The sequence below is a fragment of the Coturnix japonica genome, chromosome 5 (assembly GCF_001577835.2).
Source record: "Coturnix japonica isolate 7356 chromosome 5, Coturnix japonica 2.1, whole genome shotgun sequence".
Classification (NCBI taxonomy): domain Eukaryota; kingdom Metazoa; phylum Chordata; class Aves; order Galliformes; family Phasianidae; genus Coturnix; species Coturnix japonica.
The window spans coordinates 40,633,473-40,661,466 of record NC_029520.1 but is presented as its reverse complement, the minus strand read 5'-3'; the positions used below and the strand labels follow the sequence as shown (position 1 = coordinate 40,661,466).

At 39.7% G+C, this 27,994-nt stretch overlaps 1 protein-coding gene across 2 annotated transcripts; it reads left to right on the top strand.

Annotated features, from left to right (window-relative positions):
• Window positions 1-6,333: 6,333 nt before the first annotated feature.
• Window positions 6,334-26,979, top strand: LGMN (legumain). 2 transcript variants are annotated; one of them, XM_015865313.2, is made up of 14 exons: window positions 6,334-6,462; window positions 10,054-10,209; window positions 17,388-17,485; window positions 18,341-18,422; window positions 19,447-19,532; window positions 21,376-21,451; window positions 21,862-21,924; window positions 22,209-22,275; window positions 22,649-22,767; window positions 23,363-23,452; window positions 23,991-24,188; window positions 24,734-24,904; window positions 25,428-25,495; window positions 26,238-26,979. In XM_015865313.2, exons 2-14 carry the CDS (start codon window positions 10,072-10,074, stop codon window positions 26,275-26,277), a joined length of 1,296 nt encoding a protein of 431 aa, XP_015720799.1. In that variant the 5' UTR covers window positions 6,334-6,462; window positions 10,054-10,071; the 3' UTR covers window positions 26,278-26,979. The 2 variants fall into 2 exon arrangements, with proteins under 2 accessions (XP_015720799.1, XP_015720800.1); XM_015865314.1 differs by having other exon boundaries at window positions 6,349-6,467.
• The last annotated feature ends 1,015 nt before the right edge of the window (window positions 26,980-27,994 follow it).

Genomic DNA, 27,994 nt, shown 5'->3' with positions numbered 1-27,994 from the left:
GGGACAAGAGGTGAGGTCAGCTCAAGGGCTTCCCATCTCCTTGTTCAGATGTATAAGAGAATCTTAGGGCTCCCACTGGTAAAGAAATAACCTAAGCACTAAGTCCTTGTAATTTCCCAGTCTTCAGCTTCCTTTTCATTGAGAGACTTTTCTATGGTTTCTGTGTCTGGCACTGAAGTAATTTTTAGATAGTTTCAGTTTTTATTATTGGGTAAGTAGAAAAGTACACGTAACCCACAGGGTTGTTTCATTCATCTGTAACTTATTGTATTCATTAGCTAAAAGGGGAAGTGAAGCCCAAGGCATCTGTTTTGAGTGCTTAGCACGTGATGGTGAGTGAAGAAAACAAAAACTGATGATGATGATGATTATTATTATTATTATTATTATTATTATTTTGTGGAAAGCCAGATAACTGGTAGGTCAGTTAAGGCAAACATTAGAGAAGCCTATCTCAAGAATAGAGCTCATGTCACATTCAGAAGAGTAAGAATAGATTTTCCTTCACAATTGCTCCAGTCCTGTGTATAATACAGCAAATTCCTTAAACATGATGAGTTTACATATATTTACACTTAACAAGTAGGTTAAGGTTTTAATAAGTAAGTTATGCTCTAAGGGACAGTTTTTACAGTAATTGTCAATTATCATTTCAAGGTGAAACCTTTTGGTGGAGGTCAGATTTACACACAAGATCCTTCATGTTCTTTTCCATATACATATCAGATGGGGAGATAGTTTGATCAATTCCCATAAGTCACATTGCCCATTGGAGTAGTTGGTGACTAAAACAAAGGCATCTGGCCCTAAAAGTAGTTTTTATTTTTCCCATCTTTTCTTCTTGACAGGATAGTGCAAGGCCTTGGAAAAACATACTTAAGCTGCACTTACAGCTCCTGCTGTTTCAGATTCCTCTCTGTTGAGGACTTGTTCTTGTCCTGAGGTTCAGGAATATCCTCTGTTTTACAGAAGATTCCCTACATTTTATCATGATAATCTTTCCATATGGAATCCACAAGGTGTGGGAAGGTTATGTAGAGTTACATAGGACAAAGGTTCCAAAATGTTCATTAGCAGATATGAATTATCAATTTTCATTAAGCTTCATTAGGATATAAACTGAAGGAGGAGATTATCTGCCCTGCTACCTATTCAGAACATACAGAGCTCAGTTTTGAGAGTTAATAGAAAATCCATCCTACCTCATGACAGATTAAGCAACACTGTGGAAGCAATAAACCAAATCAGTTCACAACCTTTAAGTTCTACATCATGTGACTCAGTATGCTGGATATAATCACTGTTTCCATTTAATGTGCATTTATTACCTCCTCAGATACTACTTAGAAAAAAGGATTTCAGGCCCCAGCAGAAGTCATGTTATCCTAAAGTAGGAGGGAATAAAAAACTGTAAAGTATCTTCTGTTCACATTCTATTTAAAACTCTGTCAAACAAATGCCTTGTTTTTAAGTGTCAACAACTGATTCTAAGCATCCTGTGCCTGCTAGGCTGAGTGATGAGAATGAGTGTTTAACTGTCACAGTGTCCTGTTACATTATTAGACAACTATCTATCTGGCACAGAGCCTTTGTTTCATCCAGGATATAGAAAATATACCAAATATCAAAGATTGGGGGAAAAAAATGTGATAATCACTGCATGCGTTGCCATTCAACCTTTCATTTATTCTCAAAGTGGCCTCATGTCATTGTCCACTTAAAGGCATCTTTGAATAAAATGGGATGAGCACTCTCATAAGTCTATGTATCAGTCATCTATGGATTTCCACGATTGTATGGGCAGAGAAATCAAAAACTGCAGGAAGAGCTAAGGTGGAAAGTCACTGCTCCTTACTGGAAAAACATGCTGAATCCCTTCCTGCAGTGTTCTCACTACCTTATTTCCTTTTACTCCATATGCAAATAACAGGGGTAATTTATTATTCTTCAAATGAGGAACAAAGCCAGCCCTCTAGACAGACACTGAGAGAATCATCAGAGTTAGAAGACCAAAAGTCATTTAAAAAGCAGAAGCTTTTAGAATATGAAGTCTGGAGAGTTTGAGGATTTTGGAGGTTTATTTACATTCAGCCTTTCTTAATTTGAGTTCATTATTTGTTGAAAAGAACCCAGAATACTCATAACTCTGCTAGGTTGGTACTCAACTTTCCCTACCAAGAGCATGAAAATCAACATAAAGAATGAAAAACCAGTAACAGTTCTCTTAATACTTTTTTGACAAATGAAAATACACACAAACATTCCACAATACAAACATTCAAAGGAATGTAACCCTGTCTACCTCTATTACATCTGGCTTTTCTCACAGTTACTAATTCAATATTGAAGACATTTCTCCTTTTTCTTTCTCTGTCTCAGTAAAGATATATTTTCCACTTTTGACAGTAGAACAGTGGAGGACAAGTTTGAAAGGTCTTATTTGTCCTGGAGTTGTCCAACTTTGCATGGAGCTTGTCTCTATGCACACATCTTCTGTGTGCATACTGTCGCTCCTGAGGATGTAAACTCAGCAACTTTGGTGCAATATAATGTCCTTATGTCTTCATAACAACTTGTGGCTGAAATGGCAATGAGAAGTTTTGTAAAGGCTCGAAGAGGTGAGCCTGACATCAAATTCAGCAGGCTGCCAGCACAAAAGGCAAGTGCATGTGATGGTGTGAGCACTGAGTGGAAGGTCTTCAGTGGGCCAGTTTGGCAATTCCCTGTCTACAGGATGAAGTATATGGAGAAATCTTGCAGCTGCAGATGTGTAGATCAATTAGGCCAGGCTGGATCTGATACAGTGGAAAAGGTATTTTAACCAGCAGAGAGAGAAAAGGGCATTTGTCCTGAACAAGGCAATAGTCAAATGTTTGGAATCTGAGTGCAGATGTCCATAATGATACTGCAAACACATCACATAATTAGACATTACTGGTACATGGGGAAAAAAAACATTATCAAGGAGATGCATGCACTGATGTTTAGGAAGTCAGATACAAGGATTCCCACGGCTGCCTGAGATGAAGACAGAAGACAATATAGGTCAAGCTTAGAGAACCCTATTTTGGGTAAATAGACTTCATCACTGACATTTGTTTACGCAGATGTCAGTGGATATTTTATAGGTATGAAAATGCCAGGATTAGGACAAAGTACTCACAGTAAGTAATAGCATTAAGCTTATAGCTGGTCATTCCACAGTTTTTAAATCAGCACTGTTTCTCTGAAAGCCTGCTATCAGCAAAGATATGTTAGCAACCTTTTAACCACTAGTCTTTCCTTTTTCCCTCCCCCATGTTTGTTTTCTCCGGTACGCACTGTTCTTCTTTTGAATTTCCTGGTCATGAGGCTAGCACCTCAAACCTACTTTATTTTATCCTAAATGCTTGTTTTTGGTGGTTTTTCAGTCCCCAGAGCAATCCACTTAAAACATGGCTGCAGAGGTAGAAAGGTAAACCAGCTGCAGAAGAGATGCATAAAGGGATTTAATTCGTTTTTGTGTTTTCTGTAGGATATAAGTTCTGCTTATCACAAGAAACTGTTTTCCACTCTCTAATCTACACATACCTGTTGCATTTTAAGACTATTATTTCTTATTGTCTCCTGGAGATGTGAAAACATTATCTTCCTCTTGTTACGCATCAGAAGCATGTTGGAGTGGCTCTCCTGGACCTATGCTTGTCTATACTAAGTTGCCCCAGGTCTTCCAATGTTTTCTCGTAAGTGATCCTTCTGAAACCTCTATTTGCTCTCCTCCACACAACAGTGCACTTAATTATTTATTGACACAAGATCCACAAAACCTCACCAGGATCCACTCAGGGCTGTGTTCACTGTTTTTCTGTGATGCTGTCTCAAGCCCTTCCCCTCTACCTGGCAATCTATTTCCAAAGAAAATACAGGGGAACAGTACCTTGAGCACTGACAAGTTTATTTAAATCTGTCACAGTCATTGAAGGAAGCAAGTGTGAAGCTATAGGGATAAGGCTTCCTCTCAATCCTTTTCAAAATGCTTATGTATATATTCCCACAGTGATGTCAGTGAAATAAACTGCTGAATCCCTCTGGCTCCTTGACATGCTTAATCTTGGTTTATCTCCATGATACACACTTGCCATCATCTATCTTTCTTTCAGAACTAAGATCGCTTCATGTAAGTCTCTTAGAATGTACCTCCCAAAATGAAGACAACATCTGTTTGTTTTTGTCTTGACAGCTAAGATTGCCTCCGTGTAAATCTACTTGTTTTGCTAAAATGCAACTAAGTTTTCTCTCTTTTCAAACATCTGGGTTAACCATGATGTTTGCTTTTACAAGTCAGCTAATCATGCGCCACTGCCAGTCTGCCAAATCTAATCTGATTGTTGGAGAAGATTTTGAAAGACTGGGCTCAGTGCATTGTTTCCTTAACCGTAAATGTCTCTCACTCCTTGTCTTACATAATGGCTATTTTTTTCCTGATTTTTTTTTTTTTTTTTTTCCCTGCCAACAGTGAGTTAATGTAACTACAAAGAATGAGCAATTTGCAAAATATCCTCAAAATATCCTCACTTTCTCCCTTTTATTTCCCAGATTCTCCCATATAGGATACATTAAAAAATGTCTGGTGTTGATTTTCTCAAGAAATAAAAAAAATTCCTTAGAAAATTCCAGAAAGAGTTTATGAAATGTAATTGTTCAGGCATATTTTGGTTCATTAGTTGCTATTTAAGAATCACGTGCTCACATTCACTTACTGGTTTGCACCCTGTGCATCTGGCTCACTGCTTCATGACCTACATACGTGTGCTCCATTCACCAGTGCAGTCCATTTCCTCCCAGCTAAAACTGTCTTAATTACTCATTCAAAAATACATTCTTGCTCTATTCAGATTCTGTTAAAGGAGAAATAACAGACACAGCCCAGAATGGTTTCCTGCACCACAGTTTCATAAATGTATTTTGCAGTGGATTAAAAGCAAAACCAATGATAGTTCAGTCCTGCTTTTGTCAGCTGCAATATTAGTGGCACAATACTCAATGCACGAGTTTGCACATCTCCAGACTTTTGGCAGAAATCTGGAAAACTTCTTCTGGGGAAAGCTGTGCTTTCCAGGCACTACTATTACCATGCCAGCTATTTAACCAGCCTATTTAATGCAGGCTGTTGGAAAAAAATCCCATCAGAGCACTCCTAGCAAAACAGAATCAGAGCTGAATTACCCTCAGTGACTGTGCAGTAGCCTTGTGGTCTGTAGGACTTTCCACCCGTGGTTGGTTAAAATCTCAATGTTAAGAAAGCAGCCGCCTTATCTGCAGTTGTTTAAGTTTCACGTGTGGGATTATGTTGCTCTCACTTGGTCAACACTTTCAGAATTTGCTAGCGTCTCAGTTCTCATTTGTGTAGTGTGGCTTTGGTGGGTTGGTGGGAATACATTCAAGATAGTCGCAGTCTTGTTATAGGTGAAGGCTACTTTTGCTTTCTAGAGCTGTCAGAGCAAGAGGTAAAAAGTTTCATAAATACATTATGTTTTTAGCTATGTACATGCTTTTCTCTTTCAAAAATTTTGATGTATGTTCATTCATATGGCAATAAAATGTTTGTGTGACCAACAATTTCTACTTCTTTCTTTCTCTTCCTTCTTTCCTTCCTTCTTCTCCTTCTTTCCTCCCTCCATTACTCCCTCGTGCTCACCTCGCATAGCCCACCTGTGACAAACAACTTGAAAGCAAACACCTTTGCACTCAGCTATGGGCCAGCAATGCTTTTAACTGATGCAGACAGCTCTTAGGACAAGAGGATGACACTCCAAGCACAACCATGTTGTTACTAAACTCAAATTAGACAAAGGGGAAAGATAGGTTTAGGGATGTTGGACACACAGCAGGGTGGGCTTTGTCAGTTCAGAGGCCACATCAGAGCCATCCAAAACCATAAAGCCGCATCTCTGGGACACACTTCTAGACACATAACGATGATTTAACAGCACTGACCTTTCATATTTATTATCATAAATAATCATTTATTATCATTTATTATCGTAAATAATCATTTATCATCATTTATTATCATAAGCAGAGCTGAGATATGCAGTTGACACAGAAGGCAGACTCAGAATCCCGTGTAGCGCAGTCCATCTTTCACCCAACACTCGGGATTGATGCTGATCCATCAGTTTCTCGCTCAATTTCCCGCTGACCTTTAGACGCGCTCCTTCCCTCCCTAAGGCCCCCGCTCCTCGTCCCTCCCCGAAGCAAACGGCGGACTACAATTCCCACCGTGCTTTGCGCGCAACGCATCGCTACCTTTAGAGCGCGGCGGTGCGCGGTGCACGCCGGGACACGTAGTGCAGCGTGGTGCCACTTCGGCCGCTCCTCCTCGGGGCCGCGATTGGACGGGCCCGGTCCCTGCCCGCAGTGACCCGCGGCCGACTCGGCCCGCACGGAGCTCGGCTCAGTCACAGGCTCCGGGGCAGCGCGGTAAGGTGGGCCGGGGTCGCGTTGTCGCGGTGCGGGTGGGGAGGCGGCCGGGAGGGGAGCGCGGCGCTCCGAACGATTCCATGTTTGCTGGGCAGGAATGTTCACTCTCATCTGCGTGATTCCTCCCCGCCCCACTCCACATTACCACGCAGTGTGATAAATAGCGAACATTGGGGCGTCGTCTCAGCGCTGTTTGTTTCTGCCTGCAAAATGTGACTCCTTTGGGATGTGCCAAGGCTTTACTTTAGTCAGATGTGCAAGAGAGTGGCAGAGGCTGTTTCACTCAGGCCTTCAGATCTGTCGAATTAGCATCTGGTATTTCCGAAGTGCCTAAAAAATACCCTAGGAGGGGTCCGGGAGGCTGTCTCCATCCTGGGAGGCTGAAGGGCTCCCTTGAGCTGGCTGTGCTGCTGGGAACAAGGAACCCGCGATGGATTTTGACTTAGTTCTCAATACCTCGATATGGCATTTAAAAGTGTTTAACATAGTTCTGAGTGAATGTAATGATGAATTTGTGCTTTCTCACCAGCACTGACTTCCACATCTTCTGGAGATATGCTAAGTTATTTCACTGCAAGCATCAGTTCTTATCAAATGAAGCTGTTTCGTAAAGTATTTACTCGTGACCCTTGTAAACAGCTGTATTGCGACAAAGCCCCTTATCTCTATCTCCTTCAGAATGTGGCTTATCAGAGGCTGTGGTCGCAAGGACTTCTGCTTTTTGCTGTAGAGGTGTATACAGAAAAGCAGACCTGTTCTGCAGGGCTTGGCCACGGCCGTGGTGCTGTACCAGGCAGCAGTTGCAGGGGTTGCTATAATCTCCAGTGGAAAATGCTTTCCTCAACGCAGACTTCTTTCCTTAGCATGACCTGGGATCTGAGATTTTTCGTTCAGTTTTCCTAAGGAAAGGCAGGGCGGACACAAGGAGCAGGCTGCTGGCTGGAGGAGTGGCTCTGGCAGATGTGGTGTAAGCTCCCGTCTCTCAACAGGTCGGAGGTGTGCAGTGGGAAATGGTTACAGGAGCTTGGGAAGAGAATGCAGGAGCTGGGAGCTGGGCAGATTGCTCTGGCAAGGGCTGCCTGGCCTGGCCTGGCTCCTTACAGGGGCTGAGCAAACTGTGTGCTGTGGTTCTGTGAGTGCAGGGTCGTGTGTTATATCTGTGAGGTGCCTTTTTCCTGACGTGGTCTCCAAAACAAAGTTAGTTCTTCTGCTAGAAAAAAACAGGAAGGGCTGATGAAATCATCCCCTGTTGTGTGGGGGTCAGCCAGAGCTCTACAATGATTTTGTGCGTGCGCTGGGGGATGGCACGTGATGTGTTTTATTCCTTGCACTCAGAAAAAGCTGTTTACGCATCTATGGTAAGCTGGTCAGCTGGTTCCTAAATGTGACCTGAAGACATGACATGTGATGGGAGCTTTCTCTGCTAGACTCTGGGTCAAGCACTCTTACAACACCCCAGAATGCCACCTTTCAAGTTGCTGCCTGAGCAATCAAAGGCTTTCTTTAAAACAAAAAGAAATATGTACTTATTTTATTCTGGTGTTTGGAAACAAGCAATGAAAGACTTGTTCCTGCTGCTCGTGTGTTTAATGGTTAAGCCAATTGTAAAAGCTGCTCAGGGAACCTTGGGGAACTGAGCTTTTATTAATTGTGGCTAATTAGGGCACCAAGGTTTTCCTTTCTGATGTTGGTTTGATTTAATTATAGCAGAGGAAAAAGATAAGTGGGATTATATGTCATAAGAGAATATAAAGGATGAATTTCATCAAATCTGAATAACCTGTACCAAAACATGTGGCTTTCTAATAACATAGTGCAAACCTTTCTTGGCTTCTTTTTTCCTTCACTTCTGTGTCATTCCTGACTTAATCTCAGGCGAGATGAGAAATTGCAGGGTCCAAATGTCCCTGTACCACATGGAGGGACAGCCTGAAGGTCTTGCTAACTTGGCCTTCATTCGTTCCTGCTCGGACCCTATAGCTCCTGTGCCATGGCAGTGGCTTTTCCATGTGCTTGATGAGCTGTGCCCTGAGTTAGCTGTCCTGCTGTGCTGCCCAGGGAGCAGCTGGCAGCAGCACAGCTTCTATTGATACATAATGAATTGGAGTTAATCATTTAAGAACTTAGAAGCATCATGTGAAAGGATCTCCAATAATCATAGAATCACAAGGTTGGAAAGGACCTACAAGGAGTGTTATTCCATGGCATATGGGAGCACTTAATGTTTGGTTCTGTCTTTGCCTCTGTTCTGGAGTTCACTGGTGTGGTAATAACTCTTCCTGCAGAAAGCAGTGTGCCAACATGACTTCCTTCACTTTGTGCTAGCTTCACTAAAAAGGGGAAAAGAAAGAAAGCCCAAAAACCTCTTTCAAAAACATTTACAATCTTTCTTTCCTGTAACTGCCTGCATGACCTAGCCTTGGTGCCAAGATCTAGTCTTAGAAATAGCCATACCGTGTAGTGCTATGAGTACTCACCATACATGACCTAGTCGCAAGTCGGTTATGTCTGCTTCAGTCTAAGTTAACAGCATGGATGTTTCTGGCCGTGTGGAACTGAGACCAACTTAGATGCTTGTTAGCTCTTTGGCATAGTGGCAGCTGTGACATTATACCTTCTGATCGTGCAGTGTGCTTTGGGAGTTTCCAATTTTGTTCCAGACGAAGCTATGCTAAGTAGACTGCTTCACTCTTAGTGTACCTCTTATATATGTATCAATGGAGATTAGCCTCCAAAATGTTTTAACTGGTAAAATCCCCCTCTTAAGAGCGTGCAGCTCTTCTCTGGCTCTGTTTTTCTGAATTCATGTTCACAGTCTCAGATCTAATTATGTTTCTATGCAGCTTGTGCAAGCACTTAACCATAGTGCAAAATAGATGAAAGTACCTCTCTTTCATGTGGTACCGGTTTGCACTCCGCCAGCATAGGCTGCACAAATAAATAGCACAAGGTACTCACAGCCTGTTTCCTAACAGCCCCAGCTGTGTCGCATGCAGATCAGCAGCACGCTGGGCTTTTCCCCTTGCTGGTCCTGTGGGTATAGAGAGCTCTTGTGGTGCTGTGACCTTGCAGCTCCTGAGCAATGCCCTGCATCTGTACATCTTTGTGCTTGCATCACCAGGGGTTAAACTTGATGGTAATGGGCTCATTGCCAGCAAGTGGAACCAGAGGGCTACACGAGCAGAAACCAAGAAACCAAGAGAACAGTGTTACTCTGAAAAAGTTTAGTGTGAAATATTTGACAATGATGCTTGTTCTCTATTTGAAAACTTATTCACTGCCAGCTACTACAGAACAAAATAACCAGAGGGAGCTGAAAGACTTGGTTGTCCTGCTCAGAACTGCTCTCAGTTACGTTTGAAAGCTGACAGAAAAGTATTGTAACTAGTAGCAGCTTGGTGCTAAGGGAAGATATGACCAGAAATTGTACAAAAATTATAATACAAAAACAGTCCACAAGCAAGAAGGGCTTCTAGTTGTGATGCTGCTGGTGGTGACTTTTGTTTTGGTTTACTTTTCTTTGGCTTATGTTCTCTGATCTGCTTCTCTCAAACCTCTTCATTAGGGATTTTTTCTCTGTCCTATCTGCAGAATAAATAAAGAAGAAAGATGATATTGGAAGCAGTTGTGCTGCTGAGCTGCACTCTGGGCATCGGCACGTTCCCCTTGGAAGAGCCTGAAGATGGAGGCAAGCACTGGGTGGTGATCGTTGCAGGTTCCAATGGCTGGTACAACTATCGCCACCAGGTAAGGACCCACATGCTGACACCACTCTCCACAAAATGCCTGCTCTGGGACTGGCAGGGAGATGGCAGCTGCCTAGACTAGTACAGACTTAGGTCAAATGGGCAAGTGCTTCTGCTTCTGGGCTTCCAGGAGCACGTGGAGTGTTGTAAAAGAATAGCAACAAGGCAGCCTGGCCTTGTCTTGTTATTCTCACCCAATAATTACCCTTCATAGTTCCTCTTATTGAGTTTTTTTTTGTTTACAGCTTCATCCAGTCTTTCATCCTTTCAAAAGCTGTCATTAGCATTAGGAGCTGTGTTCTGTCTCTAGTCACACTTGTGTATTTTGAGAGACCTGTATCATTTAGGCTAGATAGCTTATTGCCACACTAGAAAGTCTGACTCCAACTTAAAGATGAGTAAGTGATGTCTAGAATTAAACCTTATTTTTGAGAGACATGCATCTTTATGTCTGTTTTTCTTATAAGCTTGCTTGAAATTTCCTTTTTCCTCTGTGACTGAAGAACTCAGCTAAAACTGTATATACACAATATGTTTTCTGGGTTTTATAGAATGGAGGACAAGGGTTCTTTTAAGCTTTTTGCTGGCTGTATTCTGCATGGTCTCAGACTTGTGCTGCTACAAGAAGAATACAGTGCTCTGGGGTGCAGGGCTGAAAGAGGAGAAAAGGAAACAGGAACTCCAGTGCTGTCACCACCGGCGTGAGGGCGAGTGTCAGAACAGATGGGACAGTGACTTAACTCTGATTAAATTCAGGACTTTTGTAATTAGTGGTCAGGAGACTACAGCATTTTTTCCCTTTGGGGAATTCTTGGGCAAGCCCTTAAACAGATTCATCATCATTTAAACACAGTCCTTGCTCAAACCTTGGAATGTTCTCTTGCTTCTCTGGAGAACACAGTCCATTTTATTCTGACCTGGGTATTTGTATGTATTTAACTGTTAGAAAAATCTTTTACTAAACTGTTACCGGTTTTGACACACTAGAGCACAAAACCAGCATTTTAGAATTTAGGCTGCATTAAATAGATGGGGTACATCTATCAAATTGACTTTCTGAACTTGAAACCTGTCGGTGCTAATCATTTTTAATGCAGCTGCCTGTACAAGCTAGATATACCTTATCTTACCTATTTGTTGCAACTGGGAAAGAAACAAGTCTGTGTGTTGCATGCACTGGGCTTCGTGTTTATGCCTCTCTTCCCCTTCAGCTTGCAATCGGTTCGCTGCTTTCAGTGCAGTGATGAGATTAAAGTTAAGTGAACCAGCCCGACAACGTTGTTGCATTTGAGGAAGAACCTGTTGGAGACAAATGCTGGCTTACAGCTTGGACAGACTGGTTTTGGGGGTTGTGCTAGCTTGTTGCACTGTAACAATCATTTGATAACTGGAGGTGTAATTTAGTGTGAAGGGATGAGATTTTTAAGAGTTGAAATTTAGACAGAAAACGATTACAAAAATACAAGCGTTGTATTTGATCACTATGCTTCCTTGGCATGTCTCAGTGTAAAATTATTCCAGAGTTGGGCTTTGGTTGCTGGTATTGCTGTGTAACTGTTCTCTCTGGCTCTCTTCCACTAAGAGAAATTAATACCACAACATTCCGTCTTTAAATAAAATTTCTTTTTCAGTCTGTGGTTCGTGATAATTCCTTTTCTACTGTTGATCAGGCATAGAGGTTTTAACCTTTCTGTTGGTAGGTCTTCAGTAGTAAGTTTATCTACCGGGTATAAGGGACCAATGAGGAACACAAGATGCCCACCAACTTCTGTGTCTGATGATAAGTCGGAATTTCACATTTACATTTCAGGTGTGGTCGCACTTAGCAGACAGTTAAGTACCTTTTCGAGATACTTAACTGTCTGCTAAGTAACCCTTTCAGTGTTGCTAAGAGCGGTTTTTCTTTTTCTAACTCCTTCAATTTGAAGAGAATGCCAACTAAAAGCAAAGCATCTGGAGTGTCAGATACTGCTTTTAAATCCTAGAAACCTGTATTTTAACCTCTCCTCTGGCTTTCAGAGTAGAACCAGCATTTGGGAAAAAAGAAATGTTAGCAATCCTGTCAAAGTTATGAAATCGATATTATAAGTCTGTGTGCAGGATCCTTCAGAAAGAGATTGCGCTTTCGCTTATCTGTTCTGAGTGAGACAGTATACCTTTAGTCTGTTAGAAAAGATTTAATTCCCACAGGATCCAGGCTGTCAGAAGCCTCTACTGTCTTGTTTAGCTGCCTCTCGGGGCGCACCTCCATGGAGGGAAGATGAATACTGGGACACCCAGTAGCTAACTCGTGGAAAATGCAGCATGTACATGCTGCTAAGTGTAATTCGACAAGGGGGTGCCTCAAGTATCAAACATTTAAGAAAGCTTAATTCCAGCAAAGCTAGCTGAACAATGGACTGATTTCTAGGAGAGTTGTAAAGAGGAGGTAGGGCACTAACAGACTTCAGGAGTCATTACAGACTTCTAGAAATGTTATGCTGCCTGACTGCCATACTTTACAGATGTTAGTGCTCCCTTATTTCCAATTGTGGATGCAGAAGTGCTGCGCTAAGTGGCTTGCTCATCAGGTGCAGTGGAACATCAATAGGACTTGAACTTCCAGCTCTGTGCTTCATCCATCATGGGAATTGTTCCATGGTGAACATACAATTTTCAGTAGAATAATATCTATAATAATAACAGAAACTAAGCAGTGCTACGGGATTTAATTCTTCGTTATTCTTCTTTCCAAAGGAGAAATTGCAGAAGAAAATCAATTGCAATTCTGTGCACTTCCCTGCCACTGTCCCTTTTCTTCCTCAGAACCTCTCTGATCAAGCTTGTGTAAAAATAAACTTGCAGATGTGAATCTTCCTGCGACTCATTACTCAATGTGCCATTTGCTCATTAACATTCAGGGTGCTATTTCCTAAGTGCCCCTTGTGATAACCCTTTGTAACCTGAGACCAGGCAGACACATTGCCTGGGTTTTGGTTGCCCAATTCAGCTCTTTGGGGTACAGGTAATAAATAAGGCCACGTGTTTGTATTACGCCTAATGTTTTTGTTGCTTTGTATTCTGTCCATACACAGAACAGCCTGTCTGCTCTCTATTGCCTTCTACAGTTGGTAGAAGTTGTTCCTTTGACTATGCAAACATAAAAGGAAGGAGCAAAGATCACATCTTCAAACATATCCCTAATGTCACTCCTGAAAGCCTGTAGAGAAATTAGTCTGTCATTGTACACTGTACAGATCATCAGTATCAAGTTTGTAAAGACTGTGCAGACTCTGTGAACTGAAGTTTGCACCTGTAACCTCAATGAATCTGAAACTCCTAAGACTTCAGCTGTCAGTGGTCAGGATCCACATTAAGAAGTGAAAACCTCAAATGTAGGCAAATAAAGGAGAAAAACCCATTGTTTGCATTTATCTGCACTTGAGATTCAGACCTTGCAGGCACTTGTTTTCTGTCTGATGCCTTAAGTGAGATGGTTACCAAATTAAGATGATCAAAACTTTTCTCTTTCAGCTATCTAATCAAGCTCCTAAAAAATGTTAAGTGTTTTGAATAATACTCAGCCCAATGTGATGGGCTTACTGATATTGCAATACTAACCTACATATCTCCTTGTGCTTGGTGCCTCTCAATTCTTGAGCAGTTTTACTGATATCTTAGTATTTCTTATTAGAGTTGCTTGCTCACACTATCCGTGTACACTATCTTCTCTGCTCCTCAGCAGTTATTCTGACTTCTGCGACTGTGCCAGCAACTCCAACCTAAAGCTGGTTTCACGGGCAGATCAAGAAAACAGGCCATTACTCTCTGAATACTCCAAAAGCCATAAATGAACATTACTGATACTGTACAATGTTGAGTCTTAGTAAAGGTGAAACATATACCAGAGAAGAAAAATAACTTTTAAAAAACCTGACAATATGAAAATGCTGAAAATTAAAACATTTAAATCTGTGTGCATGGGTCTGTTTGCAGTCATTGTTTTCAGTCTTACTGTTAGTGAGCTTTATAGGCCAGGTATTAAACATTTCCTAAGTTCTTAATAAAGTTGTATTTTTTGACTGAATGACTGCTGCACGCTTCAGAAAGGGAATGAAACACAGCTGACATTTCAGACATAGTCTTCTGCCATGCTTATGTATTAGAGTTCATTATTATTTTGGCCATAAAATTTCTGTATACCTTCGGCAGAAGCAGTGCCATTTTGCAGAGAGGCTGACACTTTGTTACATGTGCTTTTTAGCCATGGGGCTGGCAGTCATGAGACTAGAAGTATCTCATTGCACTGGTGTTTGGTTTTTTTTTTTCCATTTAGGAAATATTTATGTATGTACATACCACAAAACAACTTGGTTTTTCCATAAAGAAAAAAAAAAGCAGGCTACGTGAAAGCTGTGTCAACTCAGATGTTTAAACAGCCCTGCTGGCATTTCTTGTTTTCATCCAAGGAAAGGAAGGAGATTCCACCTGACTGGCATGCTTTCAAAATACAGGAGTTAATTATTAAAGTGGATTTAAGCTCAGATATTCCTTAGGAATTTGCTGATGTAACAGCAGGCTTGGACTTAACGTGGGGATACAAAGTCTGAACTGTTCCATTAACAGTTTCCATTACAGCTGGCACCTGTGCGCTGTTGAGCAGTAGCAGCTATATAATAGGACTTTCTCGTCTTTGCCTTTCAGGACAGAGCCACTCCTAGCCACACCAAATCATGATCACAAAGGCATGACTTGCTTTAAGTGATGATTTTATGCAGAAAATGTGCATAGAGCTCATATCATGTACTGAATCAACAAGAATGATACCAACAGGGGACCTGGAACAATATTAGCTCTTTTAGAGTAGTTTACGTGTTTAGCTACGCTACAGAAATATTTCTGTGAGAAGCAAAGCTCAAGCTATGATACTTATATGCACTTACTGATAACAGGAAGTACTGTAGATTCACAAATGCTCCCTATTCTAGCAGCAGGCTGTTTCTATTCTGGTTTTATAGAGGTTGTTTTTCAGTAAATGAGAGGGGAGAAGAAGAGCATGTGATCAGCATCAAAGGTGGCCGGTCTGGTTAGGTAACTACACATACAAAGAAACATTTCCTCAAAGCTATTCTACTTAAGATAAGGGAATTTTAGCAGCAAAACATGTTTTTTGCTACAATACTCTATGTTGGTAATATCACTGTACTACCAGCAGACACACCTTCTCATAGCAAAAGTCTTAAAAGGTGAGGCCAAAATCCAAACAGGCATAAATTAAGGTTGATGGGAATTGATCAAATTGGTCTGTTTCCACCTACACTGAATGCTTTGACCCATTTAAGTGTGCCATCAAGATCTATGTAAGACAAGATACATTTAACAGTCAATCAATACAATGAAGAGCAGACAAAAAAAAAAAAAGAAAGCTTATAGCATGCAATTACAAAGCTGAACTAATTTGAGGTACCTTGGTATTGACTCAAAGCACCTCAGAAAGTCTCTGCAGGCCAACTACATTGCCTACGGACACTTGTTGGTTGAATGTGTTGATACTCTATCACTGTAACATGCCTGAGCATTTCCTTGTGTTGCTTGACTGTAGCTGTGTCTATCAGCCTAGCAGAAGACATGTACTGTGTCTTAAGGGTGAGACCTATGACCCATCTGCTCATGAGTTCACATAGAGATGCCTGATAGGTGTTTTCTACTACTTTTGCCTGGGTTGCTTCTGAAAACCAAATACCTATTTAGCCCAGTCTGCACTCAGCTGTTTTGCATTGTGTGCAGTACCACTTATAACTTTGGTTATAAATGCAGCAGCTCCCGTAATTCTGTACAAGGAAATGGAGAACTGTAAACAGTGGAGGGAGCTTGAGACGGGAGGGAGAGAGCCTACCCTGACTTGTGTTGTAGGAAGTAAAACTGCCTTAGTAAGGATAGTTTAACACTCAGAGTTAGTCATGTAGGAAGATTTTCCCCTGGGAGGGAGAGTTCATTGGTACTGAATTTGCCTCACCCTTTATAGTCTTGCACAACTACCCTGTTTTCAGCCACATAAGATGGAAGTGGCAGGATTTTACAGAGTCCTTTAAATTAAACTAGTGGAAGTCAGTAATGCATCTAAGTAAACTAAACTTCTGGAGGTCCACTTAAGTTGCTTTAGTTGGGTGTGTAAATTAGTAAATGAGTTAGCAGAAGTAAGTTTTAAATCTTATTTCAAACTTTGCATGTGAAGTTTGAAATTGTTTTTAGGTGAAATTTTTCCTGTTAAATCTGCACATTTTTTCATGCATCTGATATAGTTGTGGAGTTAAAGCGTAGTTGTTAATAACTCATTCAGTCATTTACAGACTGCAAGTCTAAAAGAAAAGAATGATTATGTGCTTTCATACTTTACTGTAATATTGCTTCAATATTATATGTAACAACAGTATTATATGCAATAGTGTTGTTATTTCTCTGCCATCAGAAGGCGGTTCTGTAAAGAAAATCTGCTTATTCATATCCTGCATGTGTCTGGAAAATAGCTTGAATAGAAATTCTGTAATTCAGGTTCCTATGGAAATCCGTTTCCTTGCACTGAATATACTTTAGTGCTACTCTACAAGAAACATACAATTAAGGCGGCATTATTATTTAATCAAAATTCTCATGTAGTAAAACAAAATAAATTAAAAAAAAGTCCTTGCAGAGTTGATATTAGTAAGCTGTACTTGTTTCAGCCAAGGGTATTTTTTGCTGCTTAGTCATGCAGGCTTGTTGCAGAACTAATTGGAATTGGTGGAAATCCAACTCTTTGTTCCTCTGCTTAGCGCACTTTGGATCTGTCTGTGGGCAAGTTTTTCACTTACATTTCCTTGCACAACACAGAACATTGTTGGGGACCTTTTGTTAAACTTTGTTATCTTTATTAATTTGCAAATAACTTCTAGATTGTGTTTGAATAGAAATGTTAAAGAGATTTTAATTCTAATCTTAATTATTACTGCAACTGCTCCTAGTAAGAGAAAGTCAATTCTGGATTACATCTGTGCATTTCAGTCTTCTAGCAACCCTCAATCTCTTTACATTTGAAATGAAAATACTAGGATGGAGCTTCTTTTGAAAAACAGTGTGGTCTTACGTCCACAAAGCTATTTTTCTTGTTCTCAAGCGTGAAGTCTCCATTAAAGCTAATAATGAAAACCTACATTATTACAGGCAGATGTGTGCCACGCATACCAGATTGTACACCGAAATGGAATTCCAGATGAACAGATAATCGTCATGATGTATGATGACATTGCTGACAATGATGAGTAAGTAGTGAATGTGCACTGGTAACAAACTATGTTTTCTACAAATACGCCATAGTCAATAATATATTTTGAGTTTGTAGTAGTTTTGTAAGAGCTTTTAAGATCGCCTGAGATACGTAGAGAAGTTTTATCCATTGGCACTGTAAGTCTGCTTTGGGATATGCACATGAGCTTTTCTAAGCAATGCTCCATATCTCAAATCTGTTACAACACTGAGGACTTCAGAGCTCCTTGACAGTTCATCGTGGTTAGAAAAGCAAGGCCCTTACCTCCCAGACATAACAGTTTACAGCAGATAACCCAGAAACACAAACATAGGGAATCTCAACATCATTTCAAAAAAAGCCTATGAATCATATATCAAATGGATTAACTTCCAGAAAGTGCACTGAACAGAAAAATGTACCTGACCCATCCTTGATCACTGCCTGTAGAACATAGCATTCTTTTCTATGTGAAACTGTTCACTTTTACAGCCTGAGACAACTTCAGCAGAAGTCAGCAGACACGACATGCGTAGCATAGGTGGGAGCAGAGAGTAAAAGGAATTAAAGGAAGGAGTGGAAGAAGAGAGATAATAGTATAACAGACAACCTACCTATATGCTCAGGGTAATCTACATGATCTGTGATAGGATACTTTGAGTGTAAGGACACCTAAGCTGAACACATGAAGTGACTGAAATGTAAAGGCCTTTGTATTCTGTGATCACTTAAGAATACATGGTACTACTGTTCGTACTCTCTCAAAGGCAGGGTGGCCAGTCAGGACATTTTAAATTGTTTCCTAGTTGTTCTGTGGTTGTTGTATGGCACATGACTAATTCTTTGTATTTATATTGCTTTCAACTTTCAGAAATCCAACAAAAGGCATTGTCATCAATAGACCTAATGGAACAGATGTGTATGCTGGAGTGCCCAAGGACTATACAAAAGAGGTAGGAATGAAATGCAACTTCAGGGAAACTAAGTTTCAATTTTAACCAGTGTTGTGGATAAATACTTCTAATCTGTACCTTACACATGCAGATGCACATAGTACAAAGCTGCCAGCTTATTCACCTGCATGGTTTAGCACAAAGCTCATTGTTCATAAGGTGAATGTAATCACTAGATGCTTGGAGGTGAAGTAGTGGTCATAAAAGTAAATCCTCACGCTGTCTTGCATACAAAAATGTTTTAGCTCAATCTGAAGAACAGCTGTGCAAGTCTGTTTCATTAAATCAGAACTGTAATGCAATCACTTAGTGATTTCATGATTTGGTATCTGAGTGAGTCATCAGTGGCTAATATGGTCTACACATGCATCCTTACAGTTGCACTGTTAGGTTCAAGACTGGAAACCATCCTTGAAGCTAAAATTAACAGTAGATGATTTCTTTGGGGATTTTTTAAAATTCCAGATGATACCAATATATAGTTTAACAGTTAGATACAGAAATAATTTTGTAATGCAATGGCAAGGACCTGGCTATATGGCTGAAGAGATGGGTGAAAGTTGGCAAAGGCAGGGGTTTTTAATTTGGCTTCACCTCCAAAGCATAAATCTCAAGAAACTATAACCATTCAGTTCCATAGTAGCAGTAAGACTACTTTATCCCTGGAAATCTAAGTAGGAACAAAGATAGTGAATTCCAATGATAACTATACAGAATAAGTCCTCATTCTAATATAAGAATATAACATTATGAATTTGGCTTGCATTCTTCTTTTGAACTGCTGAAGTATCAGAAAACAAATTGCTTTCAGAATATGAACAATACAGGAAACTGAGGAAATGTTGTTCTTGAATATCAGTGGCCAGCTAAACTTGCCACCCATAAATGAGTTATGGTTTTCAGGAGCCATCTTAATAAATATATATATTACAATATATGATATATATTATATATGTGTGTATATATATATATACATATATATATATATATATAATTTTTTACTTAAATCCTTTTAAATTTTTAGGATGTTACTCCAAAGAATTTCCTTGCTGTCCTCAGAGGGGATGCAGAAGCAGTGAAGGGGGTGGGATCAGGGAAAGTCTTGAAAAGGTAAGAGAAATCTCATTTAGAAAATAATTGCATGTATTGCAGAGCCATAGTAAGGACTGGAGGGAGAAAAGGAGCAATGTTCTTTTCATCATCCCTGTTTTTGTTTCACATAGGTAGGACTTGCTTTCTACTGCACTAGAAAGTACAGTGTACTACTGTACATCAGTACTGATTTCAAAGGAGAAGAGAGTAAACTAGAGCTGATATTTTACTGATAGTGAGTCAAGATGAGACAAATTCTTGAAAACAGCGTCAATTGTATTAAGGCATATGTCAATTAAACTCTTATTTGTTATTATCTTTTTTTTGGAAGTAGATGTATAAAAAGAGAATTCCATTAACGTTTGGAGACCTTTGAAGAGAGTTTGCTAGGACTTGGTTTGACATACGCAAACAGTTTTATCAATGAAGTGGTAAGAGATGGCAGTCAGCAGCAGTGGGGTAGAGATAGGTTCAGCAGCTCATCAGCTGAAAGAATTGCATGCTTAATCCCAGCCTTGGCAGATGCAGTGAAACAAAAGTCTTTCTCCAGCATTGGGAAAAATAAAACCCATGAAGGAGAAGGACAATATTTGAATAATCTACTGCTCTTAGTTGTTTATATTTCCTCCTAAAGAAGCAAGATAGAAAATAATATATGCAGGTCATATAGGCAAAAGTTAATAAATTACTGTACAGGTACTAGATTGTTCTTTTCTAGTAGCTGGAATGAGCCAAGCAATGAATATAAAGCATTCTTTAGCCTATTGAAAAAGTGTACTTCAGAACACACCTCACTTGTAAAATCTTGACATTATAAGTCACATAAAAGAGTAGTTATGCAGAGGACCAAAGGCACTTAACTACTGAGGACAGCTTGAACCCTAATAAAAAAAGAAAGCGGCCAAGAGTAGCAGACAAATATGTCCCAACCTCTTTTTGATTTGGCTTTGTTGTGTGAATTTAAGTCAGTGCTCTCACTTCTGCTCTTGGGTGGGACAAGAACTCAATTATTTTTCTGCTCAAAAGTCTTTTAGATTGTCTTCTAAGTTGTTACCTAACCTATTGGCCAGACAGAAACCTTGCCTTGGAATTCCTTCCAATCTGTTCATATATTTTATTTGAAATTGTCCCTGAACAGATTAAAAGCAAAATCCCTTTGGAGATCTGGCTGTCAGAGCAACACCTTAGTATCAGCCAAACATTATCTATTAGATAAGAGAGCAATAAAAATCTGCTGCAAACTTCAGGGAGTTAGCACTCATGAGCATACAATGCTCAACCAACTGTGGAGCCATGTAGTAGAAACAGCTTACCTAGCATAAGGAGTTTTTATATAGATCACGTCTTCATGAGACATGGGCTGGTCCTGATTTGGCTATGTACAGCTATACAGATCACAACAAGGTAGTATGTAAACATACAAAGGATCTTATTTAAAAAAGAAAAATGCTGTGGTTTATCACATATTACTGGTGCCTCACTATAACGCAGTTACAAAAGGAATCTGTTTTTACCAGAATGCTACAAATCTCCCCACAGTATAACAGATTTCTCAGACAGGCAAAACAGCTGTACTCCTATCAACTACCACACCCAGCCTAAACAGCAATTGTCCCCATGCTTGAAGGACTAGCCATATATACCTGATCTAATTTCTCTTCCAGATGCTCACCTCTTCTCAAAAGCACTCAGAGTAGTATGTTTTTTTGAAGGAAAAATTACTACCAAGAGCATGAGGTGTTTCAGATGCTTTATTTTCACATGTTGGAGTGCCTTGGTATTGTGCTTCAGTTGATGTTTGTTGTAGTGAAGATTAGGTTGGAGTGATTAAAAATAATGACTTTAAATTTTCTCTTTATAGTGGTCCCAAGGATCATGTATTTGTTTATTTCACTGACCATGGAGCTCCAGGACTTCTAGCTTTTCCTGACGATGATGTAAGCAATTGGGGGGATTACTTTAGTGTTTTTCATTAAAAAAAACCCTATCTTTTTAGTGACATGCTAAACTATTAAATAATACATCCAAAACTCTAAAGTATTCACCGCATTGCTGTATTAAGGACTGGAGAAAGAAAACAAGCAACGTTCTCTTCATCATCAGTGTTTTTGTTTCACATAGTTAAGACTTGCTTTCTAGTGCACTACATGAATCATGTATCATTTAGCACCATTAGCCATCTTTTCCAATGGTAAATACTAGAACACTGTGTTTCAGATGTCCAAGACACTGGATATGTTAAAGGTGAAGTGATACACATATTCATAAGTTAGTAGTTGTTCCTAATAAACAAGTTGCATGTCTTTTGAACATCAGTGATTTTAACAGAAGCCTTCTTATTTTACAGCTTCATGTGAAGGACTTGAACAAGACCATTTGGTACATGTATCATCACAAAAAGTACCAGAAGGTAAACAAGTATGTTAGAAGCTGTATGATTAAAAGAACAGCTGCTATGGAAGATAAGTTAATTGCATCTTTCCATTGTGATAGTTTAACCTTTTAGTTTAGTTTTAGTTTAGATTCCTCCCCCCTGCCAACAAAAAATCTATTTCCTTTTTTTGTTTCATTTTGTAGTGTTACAAATAGGTTTTGTTTCAGGGTTATCAGTTCAGTTTAACTACAGCTGAAAAGCACCAATGGACTTTTCTCAGTTTCCCTGTGGAATTTATTGAAGTCTGATTTATTTTATAGATGGTGTTTTACATTGAAGCATGTGAGTCTGGATCTATGATGAATCATCTGGCTGATAATATCAATGGTGAGCAGTCAGTTAACTTAATGGACTTAGATTTCTCAACCTGTCATAGGTAAGACCTAAACAGATACTGTGTAAGAGATAGATTCAAGTACCATGTGCATCCCTAGGAAGGATTAGAGAAACATTTTCCATTTATGGAAAGTTCCATTAAAAACATTTCCAGAATCCTATAAAGACCATCTACGCTTTTGGTTTCTTGCAAATGAGAGGTTGAAAAACTTTTCTTCACACCACTTAGAAGTAAATGATAGCCAAAATCCTTAGGCAGATATATCACATGGAGCAAAGTACTCAGTCATGGAGTAAATGGGTGTTAAACACAAAAGCAACACCACCACCACAACAAAAAAACAACTTTCCTTTTGTCTTACAGTTTACGCAACAACTGCTGCCAACCCCAGGGAGTCCTCTTATGCCTGTTACTATGATGATGAAAGGCAGACTTATCTTGGTGACTGGTACAGTGTGAATTGGATGGAAGATTCAGATATGGTGGGTTACTAGATAAGACTGCTTACATTTCTATGCATGAATATCACTAAGTTGATGAAAGTATTTAACATTATTCAGAACCTCATAATCTTTGGACAAATGAATTTATTTCAGAAACGTATCTTTTTTATTAGTAAGATTAGAAACCAACCAGTTTCTAGTTTCAAGGTCAGATCACCTTAGTTTACTATCTGAGACAACGTATCTGAATTTGTTAAATCTGTCAGCTCAAGAGGTTTCATCTGTGCATCAGATATCCTTGAACACTGAACCATGTTACAAAACCATGACATGTGGTTAACCCGTTCATTAGCATAATGCAAAATGGTAATAGTGAAACAAGTCTGGATTCTTACGCTAGTCTCCTCCCTGCTTGCCCATTTGCTGGGGATTGAGACGTCACTAAAAACAATTTGGGAATATCCTGGCAAATCTTCATTTCCATTTTTTACTTCTGTGGGTTTCAAAGGTTTCATAGCTCCTACCCTCTACTTCCTTCTACAAACTGGTAGCCACAGCCTTTTCCAGGTTTCAACCTATTTTTATAGTAGCTGAGTTTAAGTAGCTGTGATTACATGGAAGTTTCGTTATGCAGGAGGATCTGAGAAAAGAAACGCTGCACAAGCAGTTTCAGCTGGTGAAGAAGCGCACCAACACCAGCCATGTGATGCAGTATGGAAACAAAGTAGGTATTTGAGTGGGCTTCCTGGTCAGATATATCTTAAAACCTTTTCTTCCCTATCCATTGTTTCCCTTTAAAACAAACAGGGCAAAGTTAATTTAAAAGTGAAACTGTTCATCATAACACAAAAAAACTCCCTGACATCAATCTAGTATAATACAAATAGTTACCACTTCTAGGCATGTGAATATTGACCTAATGTTATGGAAGTGCATTGTTCTCTTGAATGAGAGGGGCTAAGAGATGATGTGTCATTTACAATAGTCTTGTTATTCAATGTGTTGATAGGAACACCTTGACTAATTGTTATAAAAAGAATAGGTATTTTAACCTTATAGACCTTTCTACCTCTGATATTTGGAAATAGAAGTTCCAAGATGTTTGGCAGCTTTGATCTTATAAATAGATAATCAGAAACAAAAGTATTTACAAACCTATGAACTCCTTTTCTACTAGAGTGACTTTAGAGAATTGGATTTGCACAGCAAAGCATTCAACTGGAAGTGCTTGATGGCTTATTTATTTACTTTCTAACTTTCAGAGCATCTCCTCTATGAAAGTGATGCAGTTTCAGGGCACGGGGAAGAAAGCTGTCCCTATTTCTCTGCCACCTGTAGAACGCCACGACCTGACTCCTAGTCCCGATGTGCCTCTCGCTATCATGAAACGAAAGCTGATGGCTACCAATGATATGTATGAGGCTAAGAAGATTGCTGCAGAGATGAAAGCACACCTGGAGGTATACAAAACAAAATACAAACCAACCCAACCAACAACAATAAAACCACACTATATGTCAGGTCAGATTTCTGTCCATAATAAGAAGTCACGCTCCTGAACCAATGGGATTGTTACCAGATTTTACAGATTTTAACAAAATTAGTCTACAGACTGCTAGCTGATGGCTTAATGTTCCTTTAAAACTTAGGGATTTACTTCCAGAGGCATTTAAAGTAGGGATTATAAAGATAGAGGTAAGCAAATGCAAAAATCAGCATCACACCTTTTCCCACATCAAGTAGCTTCTACAGTAGTAGAATAATAACCACTCTTCTGGCAGAACACCAGAGGGAAAACAAGTTATTTTGTGCACCAGGAGTCTCTTCCTAGTTTTCATTTGAGTCATAAAGTCTAAAATACTGTACCAAAAATAGGAGGCAAAACTGGTTCCCTTAAAAATTTCAAGAGCTGAGGGCCAAGAGAGATTTAAAGAAAAATTCCATTAAAAGTCTTTAAATTAACGTTAAGAAAAAAGCATATTTTAAAGCTTTGTTTTATGTGCAGGCTAAAGAATATATCCAGGAATCTATGCGGAAGATCATCACCTTAATAACAGGATCAACAGAACTGACTAACCAGATTCTGTCAGACAGGCTGACCATCAGCAATTACGACTGCTATCAGGCAGCGGCGAACCACTTCAAAACTCATTGTTTCAACTGGCACTCTCCCTTGGTAAGATAAGCATTAGATACAATCTGATACATGTACCAGTAACACCACAAGCTCAGAGTCACTGTCAAAATCCGCTTTTATAAGAAAGCTAGTGGCTGTGGATGCCCTGCCTCCCTGGAGGTGTTTAAGGCTGGATGGGGCTGTGAACAGCCTGGTCCTGAGGGAGATACCCTTGTCTATAGCAGGGGGGTCAGAACTAAGTGAACTAAAATGTCCCTTCCAACCAAAGTCTATGATTCTGTGAACTATTAGCAAATCAAAAGCAGAGGTGCTCTTTCAAATGGAGCTTGATAAGTGAACCTTGCCTATGGGCTAGTGTGCAGCAACAGCTGAATTTACCAAATGAACTTCTAAGAACAAAGTACACAGAAGGAAGATCCATTTAGCCTAGCATTAGATTATTCAGACCAGCAAATTAGTGCCTTGAATGTTAATATCATATTTGAAGTATTGCCACAACTTAGTTTGCATTAAAAAAATACCTGCTATTCATCCTTGAAATTATTAAAAATGTTTATTTCAGTATGAGTATGCGCTGAGACAACTGTATGCTTTGGTCAATGTCTGTGAAGGAAGCTACTCCATTGACAGGTAAGGAGGTTCCCATATACTCTACATAGTTTTGTCTGTGGCTAAAAAACAACAAAAGGGGAGCTCATAGGATGATGAAGCCTAACACCACAAGCATCTCAACTGTTCTCCTGTGCTGACCATTTTGTTAAGTAAAGTTCCAACTCTAAGGCTATACATGCAAATTCTAGAAAACACATCCTGTTTAGTCTCTCCCACTCACAAGAATCCAGTTCTCCAAGTCCTTAATTTACTTGTTGGTAAAATTAAAGCCTGACAGAGGATCCCACTGCACAGCATAGCTTCAAAACAGCACGACACATCGGTGTTACAGGACAGACATGTTGTTCTGTAACTTCTGTATAACGTCACACTGAAGCAAAGTTAGGAATTGCTTTGTTTTCTCCTCTGTGCCCTCAGCTGCTGACTCAGACCACAGCACTTCTGTGTTCTCATCCATAAGCATGTGGCAGGAAAACAGGGAAACAAGAGTCCAGGCTGAAGTGTGGTCAGGGCAAGGAAGTGTTGCTTTGGAATTCTGGCTTATGAGGGTGCAGCTCATGGGAGAGGGTGGGATCAAACCTTGTGAGGCACACAAGCAGAAGGGCAAGAAAGGACTAACTAGTAGCTTAGGCAGAGTAAACATGCAACTCAGATGGTGAATAGCTGCTTTGCATACTTCTTGTGGCATCCACTACAGTCAGTTTGGAAAACCTTTTGAGAAGAACAAACCTGAACATTTTCTTACTGTTCTCTATTGCAGAATATTCTTGGCCATGGATCAAGTGTGCCGTGGGTATTGATGGAAACAGTGGTCTACTGTAACCCGTACTGCAAGTGATAATTTTTCTTAACTGAAATAATCCAGACTTTATGTGCATGCAACATGAACAGTCAACCACTGTACTGAAGCTGTGCTAGGAGCTGCAGCACCCGCCCTGCAGCCTTACATCACTTGCCAGCGCTGCCCCCCATTCCCACCTGCCAACCGCCCAGTGGTTTGACAGAACCATTTCATCAGACCACATGGAGCTTTCAAGATGGGAATCTCTGGGTGAACACTACATACCATCAAGAGTGATTCTAAATCTATGCTAAATTTAAACATTGACTCAGATTCTGGAAAAGAAAAATCATAGCATTGCTAACCATTACTTTTTTCTTTTTTTTTAAACGATAATGAATGCTACTGCAGTGACTAACTTGCAGATTGGTTGAAGAGTAAAGAAACCAAAGTTTGTTTTTTAAGCTTTAACTCCTTAACAGTTTAAAGAAGCAAGTTGTTGTGTTCAAGTAATATCAGATGTTAACAGCACAGTTCAAGTGTGAACAGTAAAAACCTTTTTGGGTAGAAAACACTGTTTTCCAAAGAAAAAAAAATACAAGTATCTACTGCTATAAATTTAGCACCAGTATCCTATAATCAAACGTGTGTACACACAAATGTGTGGGAAGTCACAGAGTTCAGGAATTATCTGTGAATAAAGTTGATAGTTTCATCAACATACTGGGCAACATGGTGTCTCATTTCTTGAAATGAATTGAGAGCAAATTCCTTTATGACAGTGCGTCAAGTTGTTGTTTAACCTCCATAAAGCTTTTATAAAACAGCCTGTATCAAACAATACCAACAACAAAAAAGAAATGCAAAACTCCCACGTCACATTTAAAGGCACATTCCTTAGAGGCAATTCAATAAACAACAAGCAGGGAAGCAAATTAGAAGCTAGAAAGCATAGCTTAGTAGTCTTAGGTTATCCATACCTTTTTACATGTGAGATGGGACGCAGAAATACTTATCTTCCCGAGATGTAAAATTATCTCATCCGTGTGAGAACAGAAAAAAAACCACGGGTAAAACTAATCATGGATCTGTAAGATGGTGAGAATTTGGAGTTGGTCCCTGGTAGCCAAGAGGGAAAGGAACTAAAGCTGCACTTTAATTTATCTTAAGAAGAATCAAACCCAAGAGCGTTAGCACTTTCAGCTGTGAATGAGAGCATAATTAGCTTCAGAATGTGTAGGGCAAGGTAAAAAGCTCTGAAACACAGCTTAACTCAATCAAGAAATTCAAGTTTATGCCTTGAGGGTATTGAAAGTTCAGATACTTGGTTTTTTTGCTTGGATTTTTTAATGTAGTTGAAAACCTGAAATGGATGGATATCTATAAACAAGAGGTTGTGAAATTTTAGAGTGCGTTAATGTGTTGCGAATGTTCTCCTAAAGACAGAAAGAAGGCTAAAAAGGACAGCATTCAGGCAGGCTTTTTGTCTTTTGGCTTTTCAAGGAAAAGAAAAGCCTTCCAGGTTCTTCACAAATACTTTACAGCTGAGAGAGTCCCACTGAAGCTGAGTGGACTTCAACAAGTAATTGTTAAATGAAAATCCAACTGCTGGCACAGATTTGTTCACATTCTCCTGCAGACACTTGGAGCTGTGAGGATGCAAAGCTGAAATGTGGAGATGTGTATCTAGAGTGCAGTCACACAGGAAACTACTCTGCAGAATGAAAAGACTCACA